The 27,861-nt window shown below is 39.0% G+C and overlaps 1 protein-coding gene and 1 pseudogene across 1 annotated transcript; one reads left to right on the top strand and one right to left on the bottom strand.

Annotated features, from left to right (window-relative positions):
* Positions 1-1,226: 1,226 nt before the first annotated feature.
* Positions 1,227-9,794, top strand: LOC131328672 (eukaryotic translation initiation factor 3 subunit B-like; annotated as a pseudogene).
* Positions 9,795-20,336: 10,542 nt separating this feature from the next.
* On the bottom strand, positions 20,337-27,747 carry LOC131328671 (uncharacterized). Its single transcript, XM_058361587.1, has 15 exons — positions 27,744-27,747; positions 27,479-27,546; positions 25,886-25,900; positions 24,250-24,332; positions 23,564-23,731; positions 23,457-23,517; positions 23,234-23,365; positions 22,478-23,122; positions 22,216-22,386; positions 21,731-22,127; positions 21,268-21,499; positions 21,099-21,192; positions 20,856-20,963; positions 20,658-20,756; positions 20,337-20,552 (listed from the first exon to the last, which is right to left on the bottom strand). Exons 1-15 carry the CDS (start codon positions 27,745-27,747, stop codon positions 20,337-20,339), a joined length of 2,493 nt encoding a protein of 830 aa, XP_058217570.1.
* Between the last annotated feature and the right edge of the window lie 114 nt (positions 27,748-27,861).

The raw sequence follows: 27,861 nt of genomic DNA, 5'->3' as shown, positions 1-27,861 counted from the left end.
CCAGGTTTATTTACCATCTGATGGTCTTGACTCTCCAAATCACCATTCTAATGACACAAGGACAAATATTTACCAAGACATGGTGTGTGAAGTTGAATTGACAATTATACCCTCCCTTTTATATACCAGTAAAAAAGCCCTAATTCTCAATTGCTCCCAAATCCTTCCTCATCGTCTACTGCTCTCATCAACGGACTCTCCTCTCTCTCTGCACAACTGGTATGTTCCTCTCTCTCTCGTTCTCTCTCTCGTTCTCTCTCTCCTTCCTCTCTTCTCTTCGTTGTTCTTTGCTTTATCCTCTCTCTCTGGGGTTCTCTGCTCTCTTTATTTGTTCTGCTATTGGAGACGATTTTTTGGTTGAAAAACCAGATCGGAGCATCGGAGTCGCGAAAAAAATAAGCAAAATCCATTATGACGCTTGTAAAATTGGAGTTGCAGGGGGTAAGGGTTACTATGAAACCCTAGGCGCGGTTTGGAAGTAAAATTGGCCAGCATATGAACACTAACTTGTTCTTATAAGTTTGTGTCGGAGTGCTGTTTTACTTTTTTGATGTAACTCGTTCCAAAATAGAAATGGCTTGAACAAGTTGAAAAGTAGATATGCTTAAGTTAATAATGCTTGTAGCTAGGTTGTTACCTACTCAAGAAAAGCTACCTGTAATGCTAATAAGTGGGAATGGATTTTGAAGAAATAGATTGGTTTTTGATAGGTGGGATCAGAGCCCTTTTGGTGAGGAGCTGTTGGGTTACAGTATATTATGCACAATACCACAAAACTGTACCAATTCTGGCATAGAAACTTGGGCATTAAGGTGATTCATTTATGTGTCCTTTGTATGCATTCTATGAATTAGAACCTATATATATAGGTATTCCTTCTTACGCTCCTATTGTCTAAGGAATGATATTTCTAATGGTGTGTAATGACTGTTGTTGTGCCGTTTTCCTTTTATGTATAACTTTTCTTTTTGGGGTTATTGATTCCATGAAAGCAAACAAACCCAAATGACAGTCAGGTATAGAACCTGGAAACAAACACAAATCAGTCAATCCAAAACGTATAAATAGAAGTAAGCAAAGCTACCTCGGGATCGAGGATCAAAGATCCTGAAGGAAACCCTCTAGTCAGTAGCTAGAAGCCTTTTAGAATCAACGTTCTTGACAGTAGCTAGAAGCCTTTTAGAATCAACGTTCTTGATTTTCGTCCTAGAGGTAATGCAAACTCAATGGCCTTTTCCACCAGCTCATCTCTTTTGCCAAGCATAGCACACCTTTGTCATGTAACACTCTAAAGCCCCCAAATTTGTCCACCATAAGAGTACTCAAAGAATAGATGCTCATGGGAATCGTGAGAATTGCGAAGGACACATTAGGATTCACATTCATTCCCAACCTACAAGTCCATCTTTAGGGTTTGTTTGAAACCTAGGGAAAAGAAAAGAAAGGAAAAAAAAAAACAAAGAATCAAGCACAATAAATTTCCTATACACTTTCCTTTCCTTTTCCTTTATTTTCCCCAAGTTCCAAACATACGTTTAGTTGTAAGCCTCCTTAGAAAATCAGCCATTCAATAAAAGTCCACCTGCGGACAAGATGGATAAACCAAGTGATTTTTCCCCATGGAATAGAAGTAGCATTCTCCTCAAGGCTTGATAATGATGATTTGTTAAATTCCATCCCAATATTAAGAGAATTGGCAGGGATTTGAGTAGTAATTGGTAGAATCTTTTCAATGTTCTTTGTTAATTATAGTATGTAATTGTGTTGTAGGGAGCTGAAAATCAGTCTATTGGGATGTGGTTTATGAGTATGGTCATTGATTTGGTTAAAAGGTAAAGCTATTCACTCCTTTGCCCTATGCATATATATGCAACCAATTGCAAGGGAAGACCTTGCCAGGAATGAAAGAGCGGATGGTAAGGCATAGATTGTATCGTTAATAACCTACTAAGTTATGCAGTTTATTGATAAGCACCTAAGATTGTATGATTGTGGTGCTTAAGTCCCCTAGTGAGTAGTGTTCTTAGTTATAACTCGTCGTTTTTACTCAATTTTACTCGTAAGGTAGGTTGTTCAGTGTTTCAGGTAAAACGTCTCGAAAAGGATTATTCTGACCACGAGGCCAACCCCCTGGTGAAAACTTTGCCAGGATGACCCAAGAGCGAATGCGCTTCGGGTTTCCAAACCTTGTATCTAAGGCAAAGGTCTTCTTTCGGTTTAAGCATTTATCTCTATCCTCTTTTGTGCACACATGCAAATCGATATTGATAATGAAAGTGTGGTGGTATGTCTGCTTTTTTAAATGTTTACTACAATAGTTGTGTAGTAGATTACTTCTCCATTTGAGGACCAACATAGCTTTATTAGATCATCTTTAATGTGTTGTTCTTGAGCATTAAATTTGTGGGTGCTGTGTAATAGTATTAGTATTCAAATGTAAAATTTGCATTAAACCGGGCCAACACCTCTGACCCGTAATTGTCCCTTTTACTTATCCTCTTAATCCCAAATGATTTATAGATGGTGTGTAACATATGGTATTAAAGAGTTTAGTGGCTTAATCTAGAAAGATTAAATGATGTGGTTTTTGCACAGCATTGTAGTTGCTGCATACAAATATTTAATTTGACTTCCTATTGCTGTCCTGTGTGATTTACAAATTACCTCATCCAAACAAGTGTTGTGGGTGTAGTGTAAAGGGTTACATGTTTTATTGGACTCATCGAACAATTGAACGTCCCTTGTATCATGTAACTGGGTATGAATTGCGTAATGCTTATATATGTAGTTGATGTTGTGCAGCAATGTCTACAACTCCTCGGAAGTTGATGTGTTTTTGTTATTCGGGTGGTGAGCGCATGGCAAATGCGGATGGTAGCTTGGGGAAGTATATGGGTGGTGTATCTGAAGCCACAATCATTGAAGAAGGCATACCGTTTGAGGAGTTAGTCGTGAAAGTTTGCTTGCGCATGGATATGAGGTCCGATGGGAAGTCATTATTTTATAGTACAAGCAAGGACAAGTCGAAGCATTTGCGTATGAGGGATGCAGATGGTGTTTCTATGATGTTCTGTTTGAATGAGGATGAGGTTGACATATTTGTGGAAGAAGAGACCCTTGTGAACACACCAAGACAATGTAACATAAGTAGCAGGTATAACTGTTGTTTTTTTTTAAATATAACACACACACATATACATATATGAGGATTCTGCATGTTTGTGTTTATGTGAAAAGTGATATTGTTTTGAAGAGGTTACAAATGGGTAACATATGGTTTGGAAGAAGAGGTTACTGTTATCCACTTTTTCATTAATTGACTTGGTTGTTGCATAACATGTATGGCAATTGGTCTCCTTAATGATTTACTTGATAAGTTCCCTACTCAAGTGTTCTACTAAGACAATTTTTTTTTGTAGGGAGTCGAACCTGTTGAGTAGCAGTCCATCCACTGCCGCAGGAGAACCTTCTTCGACTACCAAAGATAGTTTGACTATTTGCCATGAAATGGGTTTGGTGCCGTACTCGCAACGGCGAGGTGAAGACATTCTAAGTGGTGATGGTCAGTTGTTTGACAACCATACGCTATTCAAGAAGGCTGTTATTCTTTTTGCAGCATTGAACAAGTTCACTTTCAAGTATTTGGACAATAGTCGTCATTATTATAGGTTAGCTTGCGTGGTTGATGGTTGTCCATGGAAGTTAACAGCTAGGGCACAAGGTAAGTCTGAACTCATTAGAGTCATCAAGATGAAGAATGAACATTGCCACATTGCACAGGACAACACTAATTTCAAGCCAAGGATTCGGGCAAAAGAGATGGGTATGATATTCATGGACAAAATAGCAGGGCAGCCCAATTTCCTCCCAAGGAGCATATGCAAGGACTACGAGCTTGCGTTCCATACTCCCCTAACTTACTCGCAAGGATGGAGGACTAGGGAACGTGCCCGTGAGTTCATAAGTGGGCCGGTATCCATGACGTATCACTTAGTGCCGTGGATGTGTCAACGTCTTATAGAATCAATTCCCAACACGAAGGCAGTTTGGAGTTCTTCTGAGGATGGTAAGTTCAAGCAACTTTTTGTCGCTTATGGTTGCAGCATTACGGGGTTCTTGGGGGGATGTCGCCCGATGTTGTTTATTGATGCATGTTTTTTGACTGGTCCATATCGCGGTAGTTGTTTGTCTGCAGTTGCCTATGATGCGAATGATCAATTGTACCCTCTTGCATATGCTATTGTATCATCAGAGAACTACGAGGATTGGTTATGGTTCATGCATAACTTGAAGGAAATTGTTGCCGGAAAGGAAGTTGTGGTTGTGACAGACCGTAATCCTGGGTTGTTGAGGGCAGTTAATGAATTATTTGGCGAGGAATGCAATGCATGGTGTGTTCGCCACGTGAAGGAAAATTTTAGCAAGTTTGCCACCGCAAAAGGAATGAAGGGGAACCCCAAGAAGACGGCATTGCATCTTTTCACAAAAATTGCCTATGCATGTGATGAGCGGCTATATGGGGTGTACTTGACGAAATTGTTTGGGCTATCACCTGAGTTGTCGAAGTGGGTTGAAGAAAATGGTCCACAACACTGGTCGAATGCGCGATTTCCGTATCGGAGGTGGGACAAATTGTACACCAACATTGCCGAAAGCTTCAACAATTGGATATTGAAATTGAGAGACTTGGACATCATCCAATTCATGAAGGGCCACGTCACCATCACCACTGACATGTTATATAGGCATAAGATGGAGGTGGGTAAATGGCATCCCTTGCCGGTTGGTCGTAATATAGACAAAATGATTAAGGATTCTCAGGAAAAATCTCGAGGTCTCACTTGTCGACCCACTTCTCCCATAGAGTTCATCGTGTTTGCATCCGACTGGAAATCTCATGCGGTCAAGCTCCATCCTTTTTACTGCAGTTGTGTGCGCTGGCAGATGAAAGGCATCCCTTGCAAGCATGCGGTGCGCGCAATACAAGGTTCGTCGTACAATATATATAACCTTGTGGATCCTTTCTATAAGGTGGAGGCACAACTTCTTATTTACACGACCGTAATGTCTCCCATTCCTTTGCATGACATGCCTAATTCGACTAACATCGTGCCACAAGTTCGTGAGATCCAGTACGGTTCTGAAGACCTTGACATAGCCACCTCTTCTTCCATACCCATGCAAGCGCTTCGACCTCCTGCTACAAAGCGACCAGCTGGAAGGCCGAAGAAAAAGAGGATTGAGTCACAATTCCAAGAAAAAAAAACTATTTTTTGTGGGCTTTGCCATGAGCCTGGACACAATCGAAGCACATGCAAGTCTCCATTGCCTGGGTGAGCGTTGAGAATGTAATCCAACCTTTAGCTACTTTGGTTGAGCCTTTTCGATTTTTTAGGTATGCGGCACTTTGGATTTTAATCTAACGTATGGAACTCTTGTTGCCTCTGAGTTTGGATTTTGTTGAATATAATGGATTGGGACCTTGTAATATTATAATGGTTGTGCCTCACCTACCTAAGATTGTTGTATTTCAGTCATATAACCTGCTCAACATGTATGTAATTCGAAGCACTGTCAAAAAGTAGCACCACCACAAGAATCAGCACTTGTGCAAGTCGAAAATAAGCACTTGAAGTTCTTTGCAGTAGTGGATTGTATAGTTCAATTCCATTTTGTGGCGATTGTAAGTTGATGTATGGCTGCTGTTGATCAGAGTAGTGTTTGCCTGCCATGGCTGGTAATGCTGTTTGCTCCTACTTGCTGTTGCTTCTTCTGCTGCTTGCTGCTGGAATACCATTCTCCGAGGTAGTAAGAGCAAGTAAATTTTACGAAAAAAGTACATTGGGTTTTCACACAGACTACCCTGTTGAATCACGAAGAGCACTTATGTTTGTATATAACTGTGGAGTATGAAATATTCCCTTTTCAAAGGGGCCCAGCTAAGAAGGCCAGTGAAACTTTGGATTGACAGTACCTAGCTCAAAGGGGTTGACAGCTGAAAGATAAAATACGGCTCTAAAGATGGTTAATGATCTTGGGTCGCAAGAACCGAAGACTCATTGAAGTATCATTTGGGCAACTTCTATGGGATTTGTCTTGATCTTTCAAGATGGGTGGAAGATAACAATCCAAAGCACTTTATTGGCAGTTTTGGACGGAAAGTTTTGTGCAATGGTCCCCTCTAGGAACTTACTTGGGTACAGTTCATAGATAGACAGGGAGGCTGCTGTTTGGGGCGATGCTAGCTTCAACCGGCTTATGCGTTATTCTCATCCCCAAGTTTACTTTCATAATTGTTTTAGTATTCTATACTATGCCTTTTATATATTGTAGGTTTTCGATTGATGCATAGATTTTGTGTTATTCACTGTAGGTAAAGTTAATACATTTATCTCATGGGGAGACATGTTTTGTACAGCAACCATGAACCATGCAATCCTCGTGATACTCATTTAACAATTTCTATTCCTCCACTACTATTGTCATTGTAATTTTGACAAAGATTTGTTTCCTTGAGGCACCCCTAATGTGAGTTAATAGTCTACAGGGTGGTTTTAAATATGTTCGATGTGAGAACTGGAATAGTGATGAGAGATTTCAAGGGACGCGCATATCAGTTTGCAGTTGAAGGTGCAGTAAGCGGCGTTTTCAGGCCTATTTTCAGGTGCATTAAAAATATCTATGATTTGGATGGATGCTTTGTGGCAATTGTTATTCATAGTTGTCTCATGTATGAGTATCAGTGATGGTGTGGCGGAAAAGAGGATAATTATTTTCCCTGAATTGGTAAAAGTGTTATCTTTGTCTATGTCTGTGAAACAGACACATTTACTCTTATTGACAACAAATCCATAAAGGTTGAAAACCTTGTGGAAATTAGTTGGTCGCCTACTGAACCCATTGTTGCACTCTTTGTTCCTGAACTTGGAAGAGGAAACCAACCTGCGTGAGTCGAGCTGTTTCATTTCCATATTCCGTTTATTTTGTTCCCTTTCTTTGTTCCGCATCAAGGAACAGGACATACCCATTGAGGTTTTCTTGGAGTTAGAGAACAAAAATGACAAGATTATTGCATTTGAACTTGATTTCCGAAGGTCCACAGATTCTCTGTCATTTACGGCGACAGCCCTAACCTTGACATTAGTTTCTACTCCATGCGTAGCACTCATAATTCTGGCTAGGTTTCAAAGCTTACTACTCTTAAGGGAAAGCAGGCTATTGCTTTGTACTGGTCGCCAGCTGGACGTTTCATCTTACTTGAAGGGTTGAAGGGCTTCAATGGACAGTTGGAGTTCTATGATGTCGATGAAGAATTTCATGGCAACGGATATTGAATGGGATCCAACTGGAAGGTAATTTGTAGGAAGAATTTGGTTACGATTATGTTGGAGGTAATAAAAGTCAATTGCCAAGTTGGGGCTTCGGCAAAAACTTGCTTATGATTTCAAGTGAACTGAAGCTTATCGATTTCCTGCCCTAGTATTTCCTTAGCTTTCAATATACAGTTCTCTTGAAAGAGCATAGAATCCTTGCTTGATTTTTTTACGCACACGCACATCTGGCGATAGACTCCTTGTTTTATTTCTGAAATAAATTCATCTTATTTTCTTTATAAGCTCATCTGCTTGTGAATTCAGGTATGTTACAACTTTAGTTACTTTGGTTCACGAGATGGAAAATGGTTTCAACATCTGGTGTTTTAATGGCAAGCTTCTATATCGCATACTAGAGGATCACTTCTTTCAAGTAAGATTTGGTGGTTTTGGGGGGGGGGGGGGGGGGGGGGGGGGGGGGGGGGGGGAATTGATCTTATTATGCAACGTTTATCCTTTGGGGTTGTGGATGGAGTAATTAGTAATACATGACTGCCTTGGATTTGCCTAGGATATTGCTTTACCATATTTACTGATATTCAATTAATAGGTTTAATGCAGTCAACCCCAATGTTTGTGCTGGCTTTGGGTGAATTACTTTGTTCTCACATTCATCAATAGCGAAAGAAACATTCTATCGTGTCATAACTGGTGCATGTGCTGCTGCTTGTAATGACATTTTAATTTTGAAAATGAAATGGTCCTGGATGTCTTCATGACCCTGTAGATTTACCTTAGGTAAAAATGGATCTCATTATATAATGGACGAGTGACATAAGTAAATAGAATTGTCGCTAGTAGACTATATAGAGATTCTATGGGTGGAGATATCAGATATCTACAGTTATAAGTTCCTACTCTTGTGTAAAATTATATGATCGAACACCTTTCATTGTAACTTTGTCAAATGTGTACGATGCTATCATGAATTGCAATAATGTTTTTGAAAGGAAAACAAAACTCTCCAGCTTACATTACGTCATCAGTTTGCTATATTTGAAAATTGGAGAACTTTGATTTTGGCTGGAGGTCATGGGGGAGACAAGAGACTGAAAACAAAGGGAAAAGTATGACCTGCAGTTGAGGGAAATGAAAGAGTATTGGACATGTGGGGAATCCCTCACATTAAAAAAGGAGGATTGGATAGCCACCGAACCAGTCCAGACCAATCCTCACTTAAACATGCTGTTGTTTCCAGTTATCAAAATTCCTTAAAACAATGACTACACAACGGAAGATGTATCAAAGCAACTCAAATGTTGATCTTGTATTTGTAGAAGTTTTGAACATCTTGCTGGGCTAGTAATTATGAGCTCTTCTGCATGGCCGGTGTAAACAGGGATTTTATTTCATTTTGCTTTGTTATTTTGGCAAGCAAACAAACAGAATCATTCCAGAACATGTTTCACCATTCTGTTGTCTTTTACTACAAACAGTGAAAGTACTTAATTTCACTGGTGTTCCATTTCAGTCTCTCAGGAACGAAAATGAAAATTTAGTGCCTACGTAGTCAAATACGACATGGCCTGACTATGGTATGTGTTTTCTGTTGATCATTGCAGTTCCTATGGTTCCTATGGCATCCAAGGCCCACCATCCTTCTTGTACCCCATAGAAGGAGGAGGAGATTGCCAAGAACTTGAAGAAGTACACCAAGAAGTATGAATACATTAGGACGAAAACGTGTCGCTGCTGACTGAGCAGGACCGAGATGGGTTTTGGAGTGGAAGCGATTACATGAAGATGATAAATCAGACAGTTAGTGGCTTAGGGACGGACAAGCCAGTGACGAAGAAGAGGAATATGAGGCAAAGGAAGTCGAGGTTGAAGAGTTTGTTGATGTTTCGGAGGAGGTTCTATTCGACTTTGGGCATGAGTGAGCTGATACACTCCCTAACATCTTCCGTTATGCAGAGCAACACTCTCCAGCTTACATTTTTTTTTCAAACATGAAATTGTGTTGTGAGAAATTTTGATCATTCACCGAGATCATAAATATGTTGGAAGTCATGCTGACAAAATTATGGTCATGAAGTGAAGACCAATGCGACATAAAAAAGTAAATTTGCATTAATAACTAATATCGAACAAACCCAACCAAATAAACAATTCATATATGAGTGGATACATGACATCAAGTTAAACCACCAAGCACGATTACGTAGAAATAAACTGAAGACTAAATCACAAATAAAACACATCCTGCAATTGTGTTGACTTCTCAATAACGCATTCAAGGTTTGCGCTTGTTATATTCATACATGCAGTTTTATGAGGTCGGAACAAAATGATGTTTCTTACAACGAGGCAAACACCCGTCTTTATCTTCCTTGCAAATTCTCCTTCTACATATGCCTTATGGTGGATACTGGCCTTCCTGACTGTGTATGGCCGCATGATTTCACCAATGTGCCCACCTAAGTATTAACCACGTAGTTAGGTCAAGCGATAAATGACCATGATATTTATTGAATATAGGTAGTTGAACTTACGAGGTCGACACGTCCAAATGAAGGAAATTTATTCACAGTAGCCAAATCTGTGTATTTAGGGAACTGAAGGTATACTGCCTTTACAATATTTATCCACGCTGGGTTGTCTATGAAATCAGTGTCCTCACTCTCTACTATAAGGGATCTATGAACTGCTTCATGTGTAGTCATTACCAACACACCCTCCCCTTCCCTTCTGCGATGTAACGCTTCTTGAACAACACCAGCTGGTCCGGGAATCGTCCGATCATGTACCCTTTCTGATCCCAAACTACATTCTCCCATGCCTTTGCCCTTCCATTTTGAGTCCGACTTGTCCATGGTTTTGTTCGAACCAACTTCTTTCAATGTGCCTGCACAAAAATTTAACAATAATAATTACACAAACATTCACAAATACCATTACCAACATACCATCTCACATATCCCTAATGTGTGAGAGGGCTACCTTACGTAGAAACCAATCTTGTATGGGAGTTATTGGTAGGGTACTTATGACAAGATTCTCTGGAATTCTTAGCTGGGCCCGTTTTAAAAGGGCAGGTGGAATAGGGGATGGCTCACACTTAATATTCCATAGTCCACATTTATATAAACACATAAGTGCTCTTTATGATAATAAATTGTACTCTTTGTGAAATAAAAGTATACTCCATGAGTAATCTTTACTTGCTCTTACTACCTCGGAGAATGGTAGGTGGAGGTACTGAACTCCATAATACATTTACTACTTTTACTGTGAAACTATGGGTAAATTTCACTGACCTCCCCTGAGGTTTCTCAAACAAGCACTAACCTCCAAACACCGCTATGGCGGGAGCCTTGTGCATTGGGTTTTCGTTTTTATTTTATTTTTCCTCAAAATTTTCTACTTAATTCCCTTATTTCAGATATTGTAAATAACTATATTTTTATATATCATGTTATATCCTTAACCGCTTTTTCGTACAGGCTGAATAATAAAATTGAGCCCTCGTAGATGATTAACTGCATCGTTTACTTGAATGAAGAACTATGACAGTTCTCACAACAAACGTGAAAGTTGTGGAACGATTGATAGACGCATATGGTGGATTATTGGTAGGGTCCGTCCATTCATGGCAAGATTCGTTGGACTTCTTAGATGGGCCCCCTTTCATAGGGCAGCTGGAATAGGGAATTCCTCACACTTAATATTCCATGCTCACCAGTGATGTAAATTACAAAGTGCTCTTAGTGATTATATTTGTTGTAGTCTCTGTCAAAAACAAATGTACTCTTTGAGTAATATTTACGTGCTCTTGTTACCTGGGAGAATGGGATAATGGTAGTTGAGGTGCTGAACTCCATATTAATGTTAGTACTGTCACTGTTTAATTTATGGTAAATGATGTGTATAAATATGAGATAAGGAATTTATTTGCATCTTCATTATTTGGGTGTTGTCTTATAGAAATACTCACTTCATCTTCTTTTTGCCTCATACAATGTTTGATGGCTCCCCTCAATTCCCATCCCAACTATTTGTATACCTCTGGTTGGTTCACATAGTTATATCCTCCGAAACATTAACTACAATCCAAAGAAGCAAAAAAACCACAAAAGTGGTAATAGAAGACAAGATGTAGTTCGTTTCGATTCACAAACCGAGAAACAAGCAATACAATCCAAATTGTACTTCGGTATGGTATGGGCGATGTTGGTAAAAAACCACTAAAGTGGCTATTTACATTATTATATTGTATTTTCCTCGCGATCCCCGGCATCTTGATGAAGACTGGTCATAGCGGCCTTCTCAGCATTGTCAAGCAGCTTCACTTCTATGGTGTTATGCTTGCAAACCCGGGTGACCTAAAGTGACTATCTACATTATTATGTTGACTTGTCATGGTCAAGACAATTCCCACAGACTTGATGAAGACTGCCCATGTTGGCATTTACAGCAGTGTCAAACAACAAGGACTTTTGTGGTGTTACGTTTCCGTAGGGACCCCCTTTTCGTTGTCTTATGTTTGTTAATGGAAGTTGTATGTATGCATGTTTGATTGATGGAACTATGTGATCGAGATTATGTCCATCTTAAGTTTATAAATTAGTGGGGTCATTTTAAGGCAGATGAAATGAAAATCAATTTTCTATTATGCAACAAATGTACATACTGCATTAATTATACAATAATGCTACCCACATACAGATGTGGCCGAGAGAGTGGAGATAGAGAGATGAGAGATGGAATTCAGGGACATATAAGTAATGGTTGTCGGTGGCGGCATTAGTGGTCATAGTGGTCGTACGATTCAGATGTGGCCGTTCTGGGGGTTGTCGGTGGAGAGAGCGGTGGTGTTGACACTTGATCTCGGGTGGTCGGCAGTTGTTCGCGGTGGGTGATGGTGGAGCAAAAATGTATTTTTTTCCGGCAAAACAGGAGGGGGGAGAGAGAGAGAGCGAGTGTGTGTGTGTGTGTGTGTGTGATTGGGGCCCTTTTTCTTTGCCACGGGGGCTGCTGTGCATGATCTATTTGTAATGTCTGTGTGGCTAGCATTATTGTTAATTATATGGTGTACGTTAATTATATGGTGTACACAGATGTTTGATGGGGATGTTTGATGTACTCTATTACTAATATTTCAATGTTCTTACTAAGTCGGACCATGGTAGTTGAGGTGTTGAACTCCCTACTACTTTTGGTACTTTCACTGCCAAATTACATATATTACAAATGTCATAATATTAGTCAAAATGTTGGTCAATAGTTATTGTTAGAGTTCATTTATGACAACATTTCTTGGGCCACGTTTTGTAAGGCCATCTCAAAAAGGGGATGGGGCACACCTAATATTCCATAATACGTAACTAATTGCTCTTTGTCATTCAACGCTGTAGTCTTTGGGAAAAAAAAATTACTCTTCGAGTAATATGTACTTGCTCTTACTAACTCGGATAATGGTAGTTGAGGTGTTGAACTCCACAGTACATTTGGTACTTTCATTTATAAGTCATTGATATTTGTTTTGGCTTGTAATTTGCTGTCCTCATACCCATCTAACTGGTTTATAAAAATAGGGGACAAAAATAAATAGCAACAAAATGAAAACTACAATTCAAATTGGGTTTGAGCCTTGTGGGTGGATAAATTATTCACTACCTTGTCACAACAAATTGGATAGAACCCTTGTTCGTGATTTAGTGGGAGAGCGATACAATGATCCAAAAAAGTACATTGTTAGCTTCAAGATATTCATTGCGGTATCAATCTAGAAACGTAATGGTATCGATGGTACAATTATTTGGCCAATATATGACCTTGGAAGGAACGATTTATTGTTAGACTTATCTGAACTATGTCCATATAATGTCATAATGGTAGTCAAGAATTATTGGTAGGGTCCATTAATGACAAGGTTCACTGTCCTAAACATTTCCCGTGCTGGGCCCCCTTTCATAGGGCAGATGGAATAGAGAATGCCTCACACTTAATATTCCATAATCAATAGTTACGTAAATTAAAAAGTGCTCCGTATGATTATAAATTATGTTCTATGTGAACAAAAAATGAACTCTCTGAGAAAGACTTACTTAGTCCTGTTACCTCGGAGAATGGTAGCTGAGCTGCTGAAGTCCATAGTAATGGGAGTACTTTCACTGTGGAACTATGTCCATATAATGTCATAATGGTAGTCAAGAATTATTGGTAGGGTCAAGATTCACTGTCCTAAACATTTCCCGTGCTGGGCCCCCTTTCATAGGGCAGATGGAATAGAGAATGCCTCACACTTAATATTCCATAATCAATAGTTACGTAAATTAAAAAGTGCTCCGTATGATTATAAATTATGTTCTATGTGAACAACAAATGAACTCTCTGAGAAAGACTTACTTAGTCCTGTTACCTCGGAGAATGGTAGCTGAGCTGCTGCTGAAGTCCATAGTAATGGGAGTACTTTCACTGTGGAACTATGTCCAATTAATGTCATAATGGTAGTCAAGAATTATTGGTAGGGTCAAGATTCACTGTCCTAAACATTTCCCGTGCTGGGCCCCCTTTCATAGGGCAGATGGAATAGAGAATGCCTCACACTTAATATTCCATAATCAATAGTTACGTAAATTAAAAAGTGCTCCGTATGATTATAAATTATGTTCTATGTGAACAACAAATGAACTCTCTGAGAAAGACTTACTTAGTCCTGTTACCTCGGAGAATGGTAGCTGAGCTGCTGCTGAAGTCCATAGTAATGGGAGTACTTTCACTGTGGAACTATGTCCAATTAATGTCATAATGGTAGTCAAGAATTATTGGTAGGGTCAAGATTCACTGTCCTAAACATTTCCCGTGCTGGGCCCCCTTTCATAGGACAGCTGGAATAGGGAATGCCTCACACTTAATATGCCATACTCAACAGTTACATAAATTAAAAAGTGCTCCGTGTGATTATAAATTATGTTCTATATGAAAGAAGAATGTACTCTTTGAGAAAGTTTTACTTGCTCCTGTTACCTCGGAGAATGGTTGTTGAACTCCATAGTAATGGTAGTACTTTCACTGTTAAATTTATAGTACAAATTTATGTGTATAAATAAATATGAGATAGGGAACTAATTTGCATCTTCATCTTCTTGTTCCCCTCAATTCCCATCCCAACTTCCTAGTCATAAACCCACAATCATTAACTACATAGTTGTCTAAACTAAACATACTGACTTCGTCTTCTTTTTGCCTCAATTCTCATCCCAACTTTGTTCATACCTCATCTTTGACTACAATCCAAACTTAACTTTCCCAAATGGTTTGTCTTAAAAAAATTCTACTTGCTGCGCGTGAACAAGATGCAGTCCGTTTCGGTTGAAAAACCCATTAACAAACAATACAATCCAACCTTTTAAATTGCTCTTCCTTCACAATCTATGGTTATATACATTTGTTGTTGGGTTATTCTTATTGGGTATGGGCAGTGTTGGTAAGAAATAACTAAAGTGGCTATCTACCTTATTAGGTCCTTCTCCCTTATTAGGTCCTTCTCACACCCATTTCGAGCATATCTCATAATTTCTAACGCCGAGTTCGATATAAGTTCAAAAACCAACAACTCCATTTCTTTTCAGTGACAATATGTCACGAGCTTTCCCAAGCAGTTGCTTTTTCCATAAAATTAATGATAGGTTCATTGGATGCGTAAACCTATCTGCTTGGGTATGGTATGAGCGGTGTTGGTAAAAAACCACTAAAGTGGCTATTTACATTATTATGTTGACTTGTCGTCTCGATCCCCAGCATCTTGATGAAGACTGGTCATGGCGGCCGTTCTGGCATTGTCAAGCATCTTCACTTCTGTGGTGTTATGCTTGCAAACCGGGGTGACCTAAAGTGGCTATCTACATTATTATGTTGATTTGTCATGACGCATAAACAAGCAATCCCCACAGCTTTGATGAAGGCAACCCATGTTCGCATTTACAGCAGTGTGAAACAGCAATCAAGGACTTCTGTGGTGTTACGTTTTCGTAGGGATGGGACCCCCTTTTTGTTGTCTTATGTTAGTTAATAGATGTTGTATTTACACAATTTTTAATGACGAAACTATGTGATTGAGATTATGCCCATCTTAAGATTGTAAATTATTTGGGCCATTTTTAGTCAGATGAAATCAATTTTGTATGAAACAAATGTCCTCCTACTGCATTAAACTGCATTAATTATATGGTGTTTTCAGATGTTTTTTCATATAATTGTCTTTAATTACTAAGTTCGTTGTTTTGGAATTTCTGAAAAAGTTGGTTGAGGTGGAATGGAAGTTCGCACACGTAACTTTCCACACGTCTTAAAGTCAACACAACATATGCTCGTAATCAATAAATTATATATATGGTTTTCATTTATGTATGATGACCTGGGAGAAAGTAAGGTAGATGCGGACTACTAAATTCCCATCCTTATGGCATATAAATACCACCAAGTTGTACCTCATGTTACATAGTCAGAAAGTTCCCCCACTTCAGTGTCATCACAAAAAAACCTCTACGAATATGTAGTTCATTTGAATTGTTCACAAACCCACAAACATGCGACCAGAAGACAATGTTCATAAATTGTCTTCCATTACAAAGGTGTGTTGTTCTCCTGTTCTTCTTATGTATGGGCGGTCTTACAAAAAACCACTAAAGTGGCCATCTACATTATTATAGGACATTGTCTATCTGTCACGATAGTGCTGTGTATATTCTTATTGATTCCCTCCGTTCGGAGCAAACTGCCGTTGCGTTAGATGGGGTGGGTTTAACAATCTGATTGCGCATCCAGCGGTAGAAAGGAACAATTTGGAATTCGATCGGTGGCTGGGACAGTTATGAGTAGTGTCGCTCCACTTGCGAACGACTGCCGCGTATTGTCTTGTCACAGTATTTGCTTGCTCTTACTACCTCGGACAATGGTAGTTAAGCTGTATATGAATACTTGCAAATCAATGTTAGTGAAGATATATTGGTAGGGTAAATTTATGACAAGGTTCGATGGGGTTTCTTAGCTGCGCCCTTCATCGCAAGGGCAGGTGATATAGGGGGTGGATGACACATACTATTCCAGACTGTGAATTGAGTTATGTAAACACAGAAGTGCTCTCTATGATTATATGCTGTACTTTATGTGAAAAAATAATGTACTCTTTGAGTAATATTTACTTGGTCTTATTACCTCGGAGAATGGTAGTTGAGCTGTTGAACTCCACAGTACATTTCGTACTTTCACTGCCAAACTGTATATAATTAGTTAGTTGGATATTGTCAAGATATATCGGTAATGTATGTCAACATATATTGGTCGTAGATTGGTGACAAGATTCAAGATATATTGGTCGTAGATTGCTGACAAGATTTGCTGGGCTTCTTAGGTGGGCCCGTTTCAAAAAAACAAATGCTCTTTATGATTCTAAGTTCTAGTCTTGTTGAAAATAAAATGTAGTCTTTCAGTAATTGATACTTGCTCGCTCTAACTTCCTCAGAGAATGGTAGTTGAGGTTCAGAACTCCAGAGTACATTTTGGTACTTTCACTGCCAAACTATATACATTTAATTAATGTCATAACGTTTGACTGAAAAAAAGGTCGGCAGTTGATTTTTGTGTTTTTTTGGGGGGGTTGTTTCATTTTTTTTGGGTTCTAATTTGCTGTCATCATATCCATCTAACTGGTTCAAATTGGGTTCGCGGCTGAGCCTTGTGGGTGGAGAAATTATTCAATACCTTTATAGATGAAACTGGACGAACCCTTGTTCGTGATTTAGTGGGAGAGGGATACGGATACAATGTGGGTAAATCTTGACATTTTGTAATACCTTCAAATTTTTAATTCAATTCATACAAGAAAGATTGAAAATTAAATTTTTTAACTTAATCCAAAAATTGACGTTGGCTCCTCGAATTTGATTGCGGTATCAATCGAGAAATGTAACGATATCGATGATACAATTATATATATCTTGTCTATCAGACCGTATGGACCGATATGGACCGATACACAAGCATATAATGTTACCGGAGATCCAATGTCTCATCATTACTTAACGGTAGATACACATTATACATAACGCACTTTACAAGGGACATTTACAATGTTATCGGATACAATCTTGGATACAGTTGGGAACCAAAACTGCATGCAAACCTTGAATTTGTTAACCAAAAACATACTTCACACACAGCAGGCAGTTCCACCAAAAAAACCGGCAAATGAACTTGCCTGTTTAACACAAACAAACACAAACACCTCTTGGATGGGCCAAACCACAATTACACCTGCTATTAGTTTTATGCGTCTACCAAGTTTAGGATTACAATGGAGGATACCAAAAAAGATGATACCAATTGGTTCCATACCATTTCAACCAGAGCATAGCATTGAAGGCTACTGAAGCGAACAACAATAGCTTTAGCCACTAGCCTAACCTTAAGTGTAAATGCAGAATATTGCATGGTAAACAACAATAGCCACACGCACACCAGCTATGCAGTATCAGCAACTACCTATGTGCTGCTTGTCAAATGGTACAATCACTACGGAATGCTGCTTGTCAAATGGTACAATCACTACGGAATGTACCAACAAAATACAACGTCAACGTACGAAGGCTAAGAAAAAATTACAATGCTTCTTCCTTATCTTCTTGGTCGTCCTTTGCTTCTTCTAACTAACTCTTCTTGGCGTGCTTGGATACGTGTCGAACACTTGTCAACATTTGGCTCAGATAATCTGTAAATTTAAGACCACTTTTTGAAAGACTAGTAGGCTGCAACATTAGTTGCCAATTTGACCTTCTAATGTTGCCCCGCCTAAGTCGTGAATGTATCTTCCAAAAATTTATCATCATAGCCACCAAATATGGAACATAGCTTCATTGGTGCTGCAAGCAGAATATTGGACACAGTTTGGAACCAAAACTGCATTAAAACCTTGAATCTTCCACAAATACACCTGGTCATGAACATACACACAGCTACTGCAAACTTTTCAAACACCTGTTGAACAAAAAAACACTACACTAAAAACAGCACAAGACAGCAACAACACACCCATAAAGCTGTTGAAAATTGCATGGTAAACCCATAAACCTGTCTTATAGTCCCTCTGGCTCAGATAATATATCATCATATCATCATAGCCAACAATATATGCCAATGCCAAACACACACAGTCATGACAGCATGCTGAACTCAAAAAATTGCAGAAACAGACAGTCATGCTTGAACACCAAAGTCAAGATTTTCATATTGTTTTCTGCAGTTTCTAGTTTTCTGAACTGCATATTCCAAACACACACCCACACACCTGCATTTCACCATAACAAACACTATATGCCAATGCCATATAAGAGGTTACAGAAAAAATATGTTTTTGGCTCAGAAAAAATTGAAATGTTCAAAGGCACTAAGGCGGCAACATTAGTTGGCAATTGACGGTCTACGCCTAAGTCCTTAATGTACATATCAAAATGTTGTCATCATTGGGAAAAAAAGTTGAAAGTACTAGTACCAGAATAAAAATAAGTCCGAATACAACAACAGTCCCAAAACAACAACAACAACAACACACACAACACACACACACACACAAACAGCAGTCCAAAAACAGTTAAATGCAGTTTGAAAGCAACCTTTGGCTCAGATCAAATATCATCACATCCAAAACCACAAACACTTGGCTCAGCTTGTAACACATCATAGCCACCAAATTGGTTATGCATTTCCATAATAGCTTGGTAACAGCACAAAATAGCATGGTAAATCAAACTGCAGTAAAGCTAAACAGAAAACCATGTTGAAAACTGCAGCAGCCCTTTGCAGTTTGTCATGATGTCCACTGGGCTCAGAAAAGTATTAGGAAAACATGAGGGTACTCATGGCTGCAACAAAAGTTACCCCGCCAAGGCACTACCTTCATTTACATTGTAATTGTTTCATCATTGCCCTATTAGGGGTACGGAATCACCCATAACAAATTCGGGATGTACAATCATAGCAGCACCATATGCAGTAGCAGCAACTATGTATGTGGTACTTTTCAAATGGTGTATCTTGCACACAAACAGGAGCACAATACTCGTGAAAACATTCTCCAACAACCGTGAGGTGCACCATAGGAAAACATTTTGAAAAAATAGCTGGTACCATCTACGGTAACATAACAGCTCCCAGCTTAATAAACAGCAGCAAGATTAACCATTTGACATAATATAAAACAGCACTAACCTGTTGAAAGTATGTAAGAGCAGTACATACATATGATACACCACTAAAATCCCTTTTTCCAAAATTGAAGCCCAAAAAACATATTCTGCATATATTTTTGAAGTCTTCATTTGGTTCTTCATTTGGTCGGCAAATATAATAAATTGACAACCGCAAAAATTTGGAATACCGTGCATTAGTTGGCCCGTTTCAGTGGTAATGCATCTTCGTCACTTCAGCGATGTTGTCTAAACAACATCTCCCAAAACCATTCAATTTCAATTCACTTCACTAATTTTTGAAGAACCACATCTCGCAACTGGTTATGCGGGCTTAACAGCAACCGTACTAGCAGCCTCTTGCGCACATCAATAGCATCAGCTCCCACATGATCCTATAATGCAACCACATGTATGAGTTTCTGGTGCTCGTAACATTATATGCATAGGTAAGGTGAAGCAAGTATTTGGGCAAACGTTTCTTACCTCAAGTTCCCGTGTATTCATCCGGCCCCCCGTCCAGTGCTCCATGAACTTTAAAGTATAAAATCCACAATCGTGCCTGCATCCACACAAATGCAGTTCATAAACATGCATGCATTATGTCGGCATTAGAGTAGCTTTGTATAAGTAACCACTCACGTGTTCGATTGCTGTGGGACTTCTGGTTCATGGACATGCCAGTCATTCCATGGGGTATGTAGTTGTTGCCTTGACCGAGTCCGACTCAATACGTTGAACAACATCCTTACCTACTCACTCAAACAAAACAGGTACATTACACATGCGAAGCTTGACAGAAAAATGACCATGCGAAAAGGAAAATAACATTCAACAAACATGACTGGCCTGTGCTTACCACTGTAGCATTAGCTACCTTCTTATCGGTAGTTTGTAATACCATTGAGTCAAGAACTTCAATCCGCTTATCCACCAAGTTGACAACAACACAATACCAATGTTCAATATCATTCAGCAACACCGGTAGAAACAGCTGCATAAACCCACAAGGATTTGCAAATAAGTATTATCGGGACCCAAGCATGGAGGACAACTACATCAGAATGATAGTTTGACAAATGTAGACTGTAAAACTTGCCAGATTGCACATTGCCACATCGTATCCCAACATGTTTGCATCCACTGGATCTTCAATGACCTTCTGATCTTGTACTTTATCGAAATTCAACAAATTGTTCTACAACAGGAACGAATGGAACAAAAATATGAATTACCACCAATATAAAAATGTAGCCGAATGAGTAAGGAAAGTGAAAATACACATATGCTAAATTACCACAAATGAACTTGAAAACATGTGTCGTGTTGGACGAGGGACCCCGTCTTTGATTGGGGCCTTTGCCTTTTCTTGTTTCATCAACCATTCGGTCATCGTTGTCATCACCTGAAAAACCATTCCAAGAAACACAAAATGGGACATGAATGTAAGTGAAGTAATGAAGACTGAATATGTAAGGAACACTTGCACTTAATAATTAATGCAATTGTAGATAAATTTATGCAATGTACTATAACTTACCATAGTGGACATATGACCCCTTGGTTTGAATACTTCGTGTAACATATCATGCGATAAATGGATCTTCCCGCCGTCCATTTTCACAACATAGTCCCTGCAAGTACCAACTTATTTAATTATTGAAAATCACAGGAGAGTAGTTTTAGAATGTAGGATTAAGTAGTCATACTCTTCTCCTGTTTTGTTTGGTGGTTGCATAACATACGCCCACACTTGACTTTCTTGTTTTGTAAGCTTTGATAGTTTGACCTCCGGTGGAGCCACGTACGGCGTTCTTGTCGCTTTACTTGGTTTGAAAGTCCTCGTACCCCGTTTCGTAGATGGTCGGGTTACGGACTTACTTTTCTGAACACGTGTACATGGCCTTTTGTTCAATGGCGGAGTCAATGCGACTTCTTGTTCTTTTTCAACCTCTTCATCTCCTTCTCCTTCTCCATCTCTTTGTCCTTCATCATCATCATCATCATCTTCTTCTTCTTCTTCTTCTTCTTCTTCTTCTTCTTCTTCTTCTCCTTCCTCCTCCTCCTCCTCCTCCTCTTCCTCCTCCTCGTCCTCCTCGTCCTCGTCCTCGTCCTCGTCCTCTTCCTCGTCCTCCTCCTCCTCGTCTTCTTCTTGTGCACCTTGTTTTTCACCTTCGTTTTCCACCACAGTTTCTTCTTCTAGCTCCACATGTTGCGCATTTTGTACAACATCCACTTGGAAAGCCTCCGGAGAGTACAATGGCATTTCCCGGGCAAATAAAAGGCCACTCATGCGGCTGCCATCCATGTCCTCCACGTCTACCCCATGCCTAACCTTCTTCGGATTGACAGTGGAGGTTGAAGGAAAATCCTCCACGTCCATATGTACATCACCCATCTCAACATCATCTTCATTTCGATTCTTTCTCTTCGTGGAGGGCTTCCTTTTTGACGGACTTGGTGTGCATGTTTTGGGAACATCACCCATCAATGCGCTTTCCAAGGCATCAAGATGTTGCATTTGGTTGAGGAAATTTTTCTTCAAATCATGATACGCAGCAATTGTGCACTGCACATAAGGTTAAGGAGTAATGTTATAAATATAAATGACATAAGAGGTACAATTGTATATCGGCGACGAAGTGAAGTTTCCTCACCGGATGCCGATAAGAAGCCTTAGGGAATTGCTCAGCAATTGGATCGACCAACTCCAACGTCTCATCCTTTGCAATACGTTCTTTTATTAACTTTGTCGTCCATGACTGAATAAGGGGTTCACCTTCACTCCCAACCTTCATACCCATTGGGTGTTTGTCAAAATATATCAGCTGCAACAAAAAAATATTATGAGTCAGAATAGATTACAAACGAAATTTATAGCAAACAATTGACAAAAGTTTAACATGTTGATGTACTTACCATTAGAAGTAACACACAACCAGCAACGCCAAGAGAATCCTTCTTACCACCACCAACCTTGCCACATCTCTTCTTGTACTTCGCAATTTCATTCACCAACCAATCAAGCACAAATTCTGCCCATGCATATGTAGGAGTTTGCAATATATTGTGCACTGCCGGGTAAAATTTTGTGGCAGCCACATCCTTCGTGGTTGGACACAAGAAACAAGAAAGCACAAACAGCACGTACGACGTTTGGAACTTCACATCAGCTTTCTTTTTATTGAATACTTGTTGCATCATCGCAAATGTGACTCCTCTCTTCAACGGTTTATTGTTTTTCCCAAACATCTTTGTAATGTGTTCAAAGTGGGGGTCTTGAGTGTCCGTCGGAACTGGTATCGTTCCACAAAATAGCCCTAGCGCCCTTCGAACATCATCAGGCGTGATTGTATAAACCCTGACCCTCCCAAACTCCAAGCTCTTGGTGACAGGGTTGAAATGCTTAACTAACCGACTTATAAAATCACGGTTCAACATTGTACACTTCAATTGAAGCATTGAACCAAAACCCACTCTTTGAACAGCATCTTGTTGGGCTTTGGTCAATGCCTCATTTACTTTGACCAACTTCAACGGCGAGCACCGACTGCGAAATACCGGCTACACATATAAAGGATTTACGATTTAATACAACGATTTAATATAACCCATCATTGTTACACACATGATATGTTAACATAACGATTAACTATACCAAAAACGACAACATACCGAAGCATTTTTCTTTTTTTCCTTCGGAATTTGCTTTTTAATGCGGGATTTTCTTTCATTGGTCTTGTCCACAAATGGGGCTCTTTCCGCATCAGACATCTGCTTCCATATTTCCGCAGCTACTTTGGTATGCTGGATAGTGGAGACAAAATTTTGTGTTCATACAAACATGCACTACAGTTTACCAAATAACCATACAAACTACAACCGCATTAACTCTAACCTGTCCAATTAAAAACCTTGGACTCTTATTCGCAGCTTTCGCTTCTTTAAGATAACCTTTACTGTAGTTGGAAATTTTTAAAAAGGCATTACAACACAACCAAATACCTGTCGCTAGTAAACACATTAACAAAGTAACTATATTCGTTGTAAAATACGTACAGGAAAAGCAAATAAGGATTGGTGTGGGTACGTCCCTCTGCTGCCTTTGACCCTTCAACTCCTGCCTTTGTTGCTTTTTCAACTTGCAATCGCTTCTTTCCTGTTGTTGTCATCCTTCATACAGCACAAAAATAACAAAACTTTAATTATTGAAACTATTATGAGCAAAAAGGATTAAGTACTCAAGCTGCTACTTCGTTTTGAGTTCTTAGGTTGTTGTAAAGGAGCTACCTACCTATCAACAACAAAAGAAACAGTCATGTGAGCTCCATATCATATCTCCTTCTATTGACCCTTTGCTTGCCAAAACAAAAATCTTGCCTTTAGGTGGCAAATGTCATCTAATTCACAAACTGTTTCAGCATCCATGTATAGACAAGAAAGGAACTCAACTGATCCATCATCACTCATCACCATGTGGGTCTAACAAGACAAGCGAAAATTGAATATTGACTAGCAAAAGTTTATTATCTTATGCAACAATATCATTGTTTCTCTTTTAAAGAATAAATTGAGCTTTTAGCTTGCTGAATACATAATAAATCTTACAAGTACCCGAACCCACTGAATATTGCAAAACAGTGTAAACCACAGAGATAAACTAGGATTTTAGTGATGAGAGATTTTTGTACTTTGGATCACCATTGTTTGCATAAACAGTTTGTTTCTGTGCTCTGCTCTCCTCAGTTTTATGGGAGAAGAGTACCCGAACACACTGAATATTGCAAAACAGTGTGTCGATAATGATATTAATGGTTTACCATCCTCATGATATATATAGAGAGAGAGACATTTATCCAATCTACCTAACTCAATTTTCACCACAACATTTGACAGGCAAAATGGTCTGAGCAATTTTCCAGTCTATTGATGAACAAGCAGAACCTTTGTCCCAAAATCTTACATGCAAACTTAAATGCATCATAATATAAGAACAGTGTAGACCTAACCCTTTGGCACATTTTCTGCTCTTCTCTGTGCATACTTCTCTGAAGTAATTCATGCATTCTTTGCTTGTTTTGTAAATTCAATGTGCATAGTAGACTTGGATTTGCTTTAATCATGGATTTTCAGAGGGCATTACCAAGACAAAGGACAATTATGAGTTTTACAAAGTAATGGTCTTTACTTCATCTTTTCCTTCACATCTACTATTAAAATTAAAAGTTATCCTTGCATTTGACCTCATATTGTTTTTGTGAGGTCGGTTTCAGTGATTCTGTGCTTCTGTGCTTCTAGATAATTCTAATCGTGATTGTTTATATTTCTGGGTTGGATAGTAATTGTTTGCCTACGTGCACCTGATCTGTTGATATAACCTCCCCCGGCTAAAAATGGAGAGTAACTATTACTATTCAACCTCCTTGTGTTATCAAGTTTAACACAATTTTTGTGGGGCTAATCTACAAGGATCTTTGCGCATAATTCAATTAAGGCCTCCGCGAGAGGACCAGGATTAATCCCTAGGGATTATTGAGGTGTACGTAAGCTGGTCCAGACCCCTGAAATCTTATTTATTAATGAAATCGATGGTTCTAGGGTTTGGTGAAATACCCCTTCGATCGATAATCTACAATGGTTCTAGGGTTTCTTTGCAGAACAAGAGGGGAGAGGGATTGGTGAAATCGATGTTTGTCAGAGCGTTAATGAAATCGTCGAAGGAGGAGTCAGGGTGCGAATGGCACCAGTACTGAAATCAATTGAATTTTTTGGGAGGGGATGTGCGATTTTGGGCGCAGAAGAAAGGCGCTTCCAAAATTTTGGTGTCATGTTGATAACTTATATGAATTAATATGCTGCTTATAAGTTACATTTACAGACAATTCGAGCACTAAAAATAAATTTTAGACTACATTTACAAGAAAGTGAGTAAAATCACTAAATTATAACCCACCATTTTTAGAGGTATAACCGAGTATATTCATTGCTATAAATCTAACACCAACTATGTGGGGTACTGGATTTGGTGGGCGAGGTATCCCTTTATGAAATAGCCATGTGATAAATTTAACAGTGGTAAACAAGAAATTAATTAATTATTCATTCTGTTTCGAGCCTGTAACTAGGAGTTAAATCAATTCCCTTTTTTAATTGATCAAAACAATGTGGCCTTTTGCACAAAGTCAACGTAGCTATTCCTCAAGACAAAAACAGGTAACATTCACGATTTGCACAATCGAGAAATAATGAACTTTTGGGTCTTAACTGCGAGAGCATCCACCTATAGAGCTGTTAAAAGAAACAAAGAATGAACTTTTGGAAACTCACTGCGAGAGCATCCACCTATACCAAAGAATAAAAATAGCAAAGAATGAACTTTTGAAAACTCACTGCGATAATCCACCTATACCAAAGAATAAAATAATACACGCAAAACAGTATTTCTACAGTAAGCTATGGTTCCCTTGTTGTGAATTTGCATTCTGCGGATAGCTAAATGGATCTCCGAATGGATTAGAAGGACCTGGGTATTGAATCTGCTGCTTGGGATATTGAGGTAAATATAGAGGCTGCGGCGTCGTCATCATGTTTTGTATAGTAAGCTATGGTTCCCGATCCAACTTTAATATACAATCAACCACTCAACCTCCTACTTTCTCTAGGTGTCAACAAACTTTTTCCCAAGTGTGCTAGCCTACTACCCTAAGGCTCGGTAGACCATTCAAATAGTTAAACGCACCTAGGAACATTCGTGTCTCACTCAAATGATTCTAAGGGCAAAGAATGCCCAATGCATATAGCGTTTCTACCTCGAACACTTAGGAGTGTACCAAATCACCCGTAATATCCACATACGACATAACCTCCAAAATCGGTATGGATTCTAACAACCAACCTACCGTACTTTAACTATAACTTCTTATAGGTTTAGAGTTTGATTATAAGACTACCACCATTAGAAAGTAGATTTTCCATACATCAACTTCAATATATAATATGCACCAAACGGATTCCGGATGATAAAGTTATGATCGTCAGAAGTTTTAAAATTAAGCAGATTATTCATTCCCTATCAGTAGGACACAACCTCCTACCGGTAAAATACCAAAATTTCTCAAACATAGACACTACTGGACAGCATTTCTACCGGTAGGGCCAAAACTCCTACCGGTAGGACTTGTGTTTCAGCGTACGATTTCTAGTTTCGATAGATTTCTCCCAACAACAAATACGGACGTTTAAACAATCTTAAACACATCAAACCAACTCATAAACATATAAAGGAGGAGAGAAATCCCTAAATGTCAAATTGGCAAAGTTAATCATCCACATTCAACTATATCCAATTAAACAACGTGAATTTAAGGACGGGAACGAGTAAATTTGATTGAAAAATCATAACTCTTTCATCTTAAAACCCAACAATATTGGAACCAACGCCAAAAGTTGCACGACTACAAGTCCTACTCTCTCGGTAACAATTCCAGGTTCAGAAACGAGAGGAGATTAACCCAACAATCAAAGGAAAAACAGATTCGCAACCATTTTCGCCCTAGTCGACCAACCCTGCTTTAGAAATTTACCAAAAATTGTATACTTAACCAGATCACTTGATTCCAACGCCAATCCCTTCTTAACTTAAATATACAGCTCCTGTAAAAGACCCAAATCCACCCAAAATGTTCATCATGCCCAGAAAATTAAAAGAAGACAGCCACACACAGATTCGCGCTTCCAGAAAACAGCCGGTATTTAAAAATTCATAACTAATTGTGTGATTATCGGTTTTTCATGATCTTGGTACCGAAATCTTCGTATTGAAACGTACTTTAACTGTTATGAAGACACCAAAAATTGATTCCTGGCAGAAGGGCTCCCAAAAGACAGATTTCCAAAACCCACGAAATTTTCAGCATATACCAGATTCATTCGAGACTCAAAATAAATGATCAAACTAGTATCTTTACGTACCTTGGAGTCTCCGCAATCTAAAAAAAGACTCATACCAATTATGACTAACTTCAAAACCAAGCCAAACACTAGTTACATTCTTCACGCCATGAAATAAACTAAATATAAAGACCAAGACGAAAACACAATCAGCACTTCCGAAAGATGTCATCATGCACCTTGTTGCACGAGCATAACCCCAAACGTACGAGTAGCCTCTTTCGCATATCAGTACCCATTTTATCCTCTAACATAAGTACATGTATAAGTCTCTTACACCAATTTGTGTTGTACATAAGTACATGTGTAAGTCGCTTGTTTCCTCTTTTCATCCTTTATTTCCACACTCCCAT

The sequence above is a fragment of the Rhododendron vialii genome, chromosome 6a, assembly GCF_030253575.1.
Source record: "Rhododendron vialii isolate Sample 1 chromosome 6a, ASM3025357v1".
Lineage (NCBI taxonomy): Eukaryota > Viridiplantae > Streptophyta > Magnoliopsida > Ericales > Ericaceae > Rhododendron > Rhododendron vialii.
The sequence above is the reverse complement of the archived record's forward strand: the minus strand, read 5'-3'. Positions and strand labels throughout refer to the sequence as shown.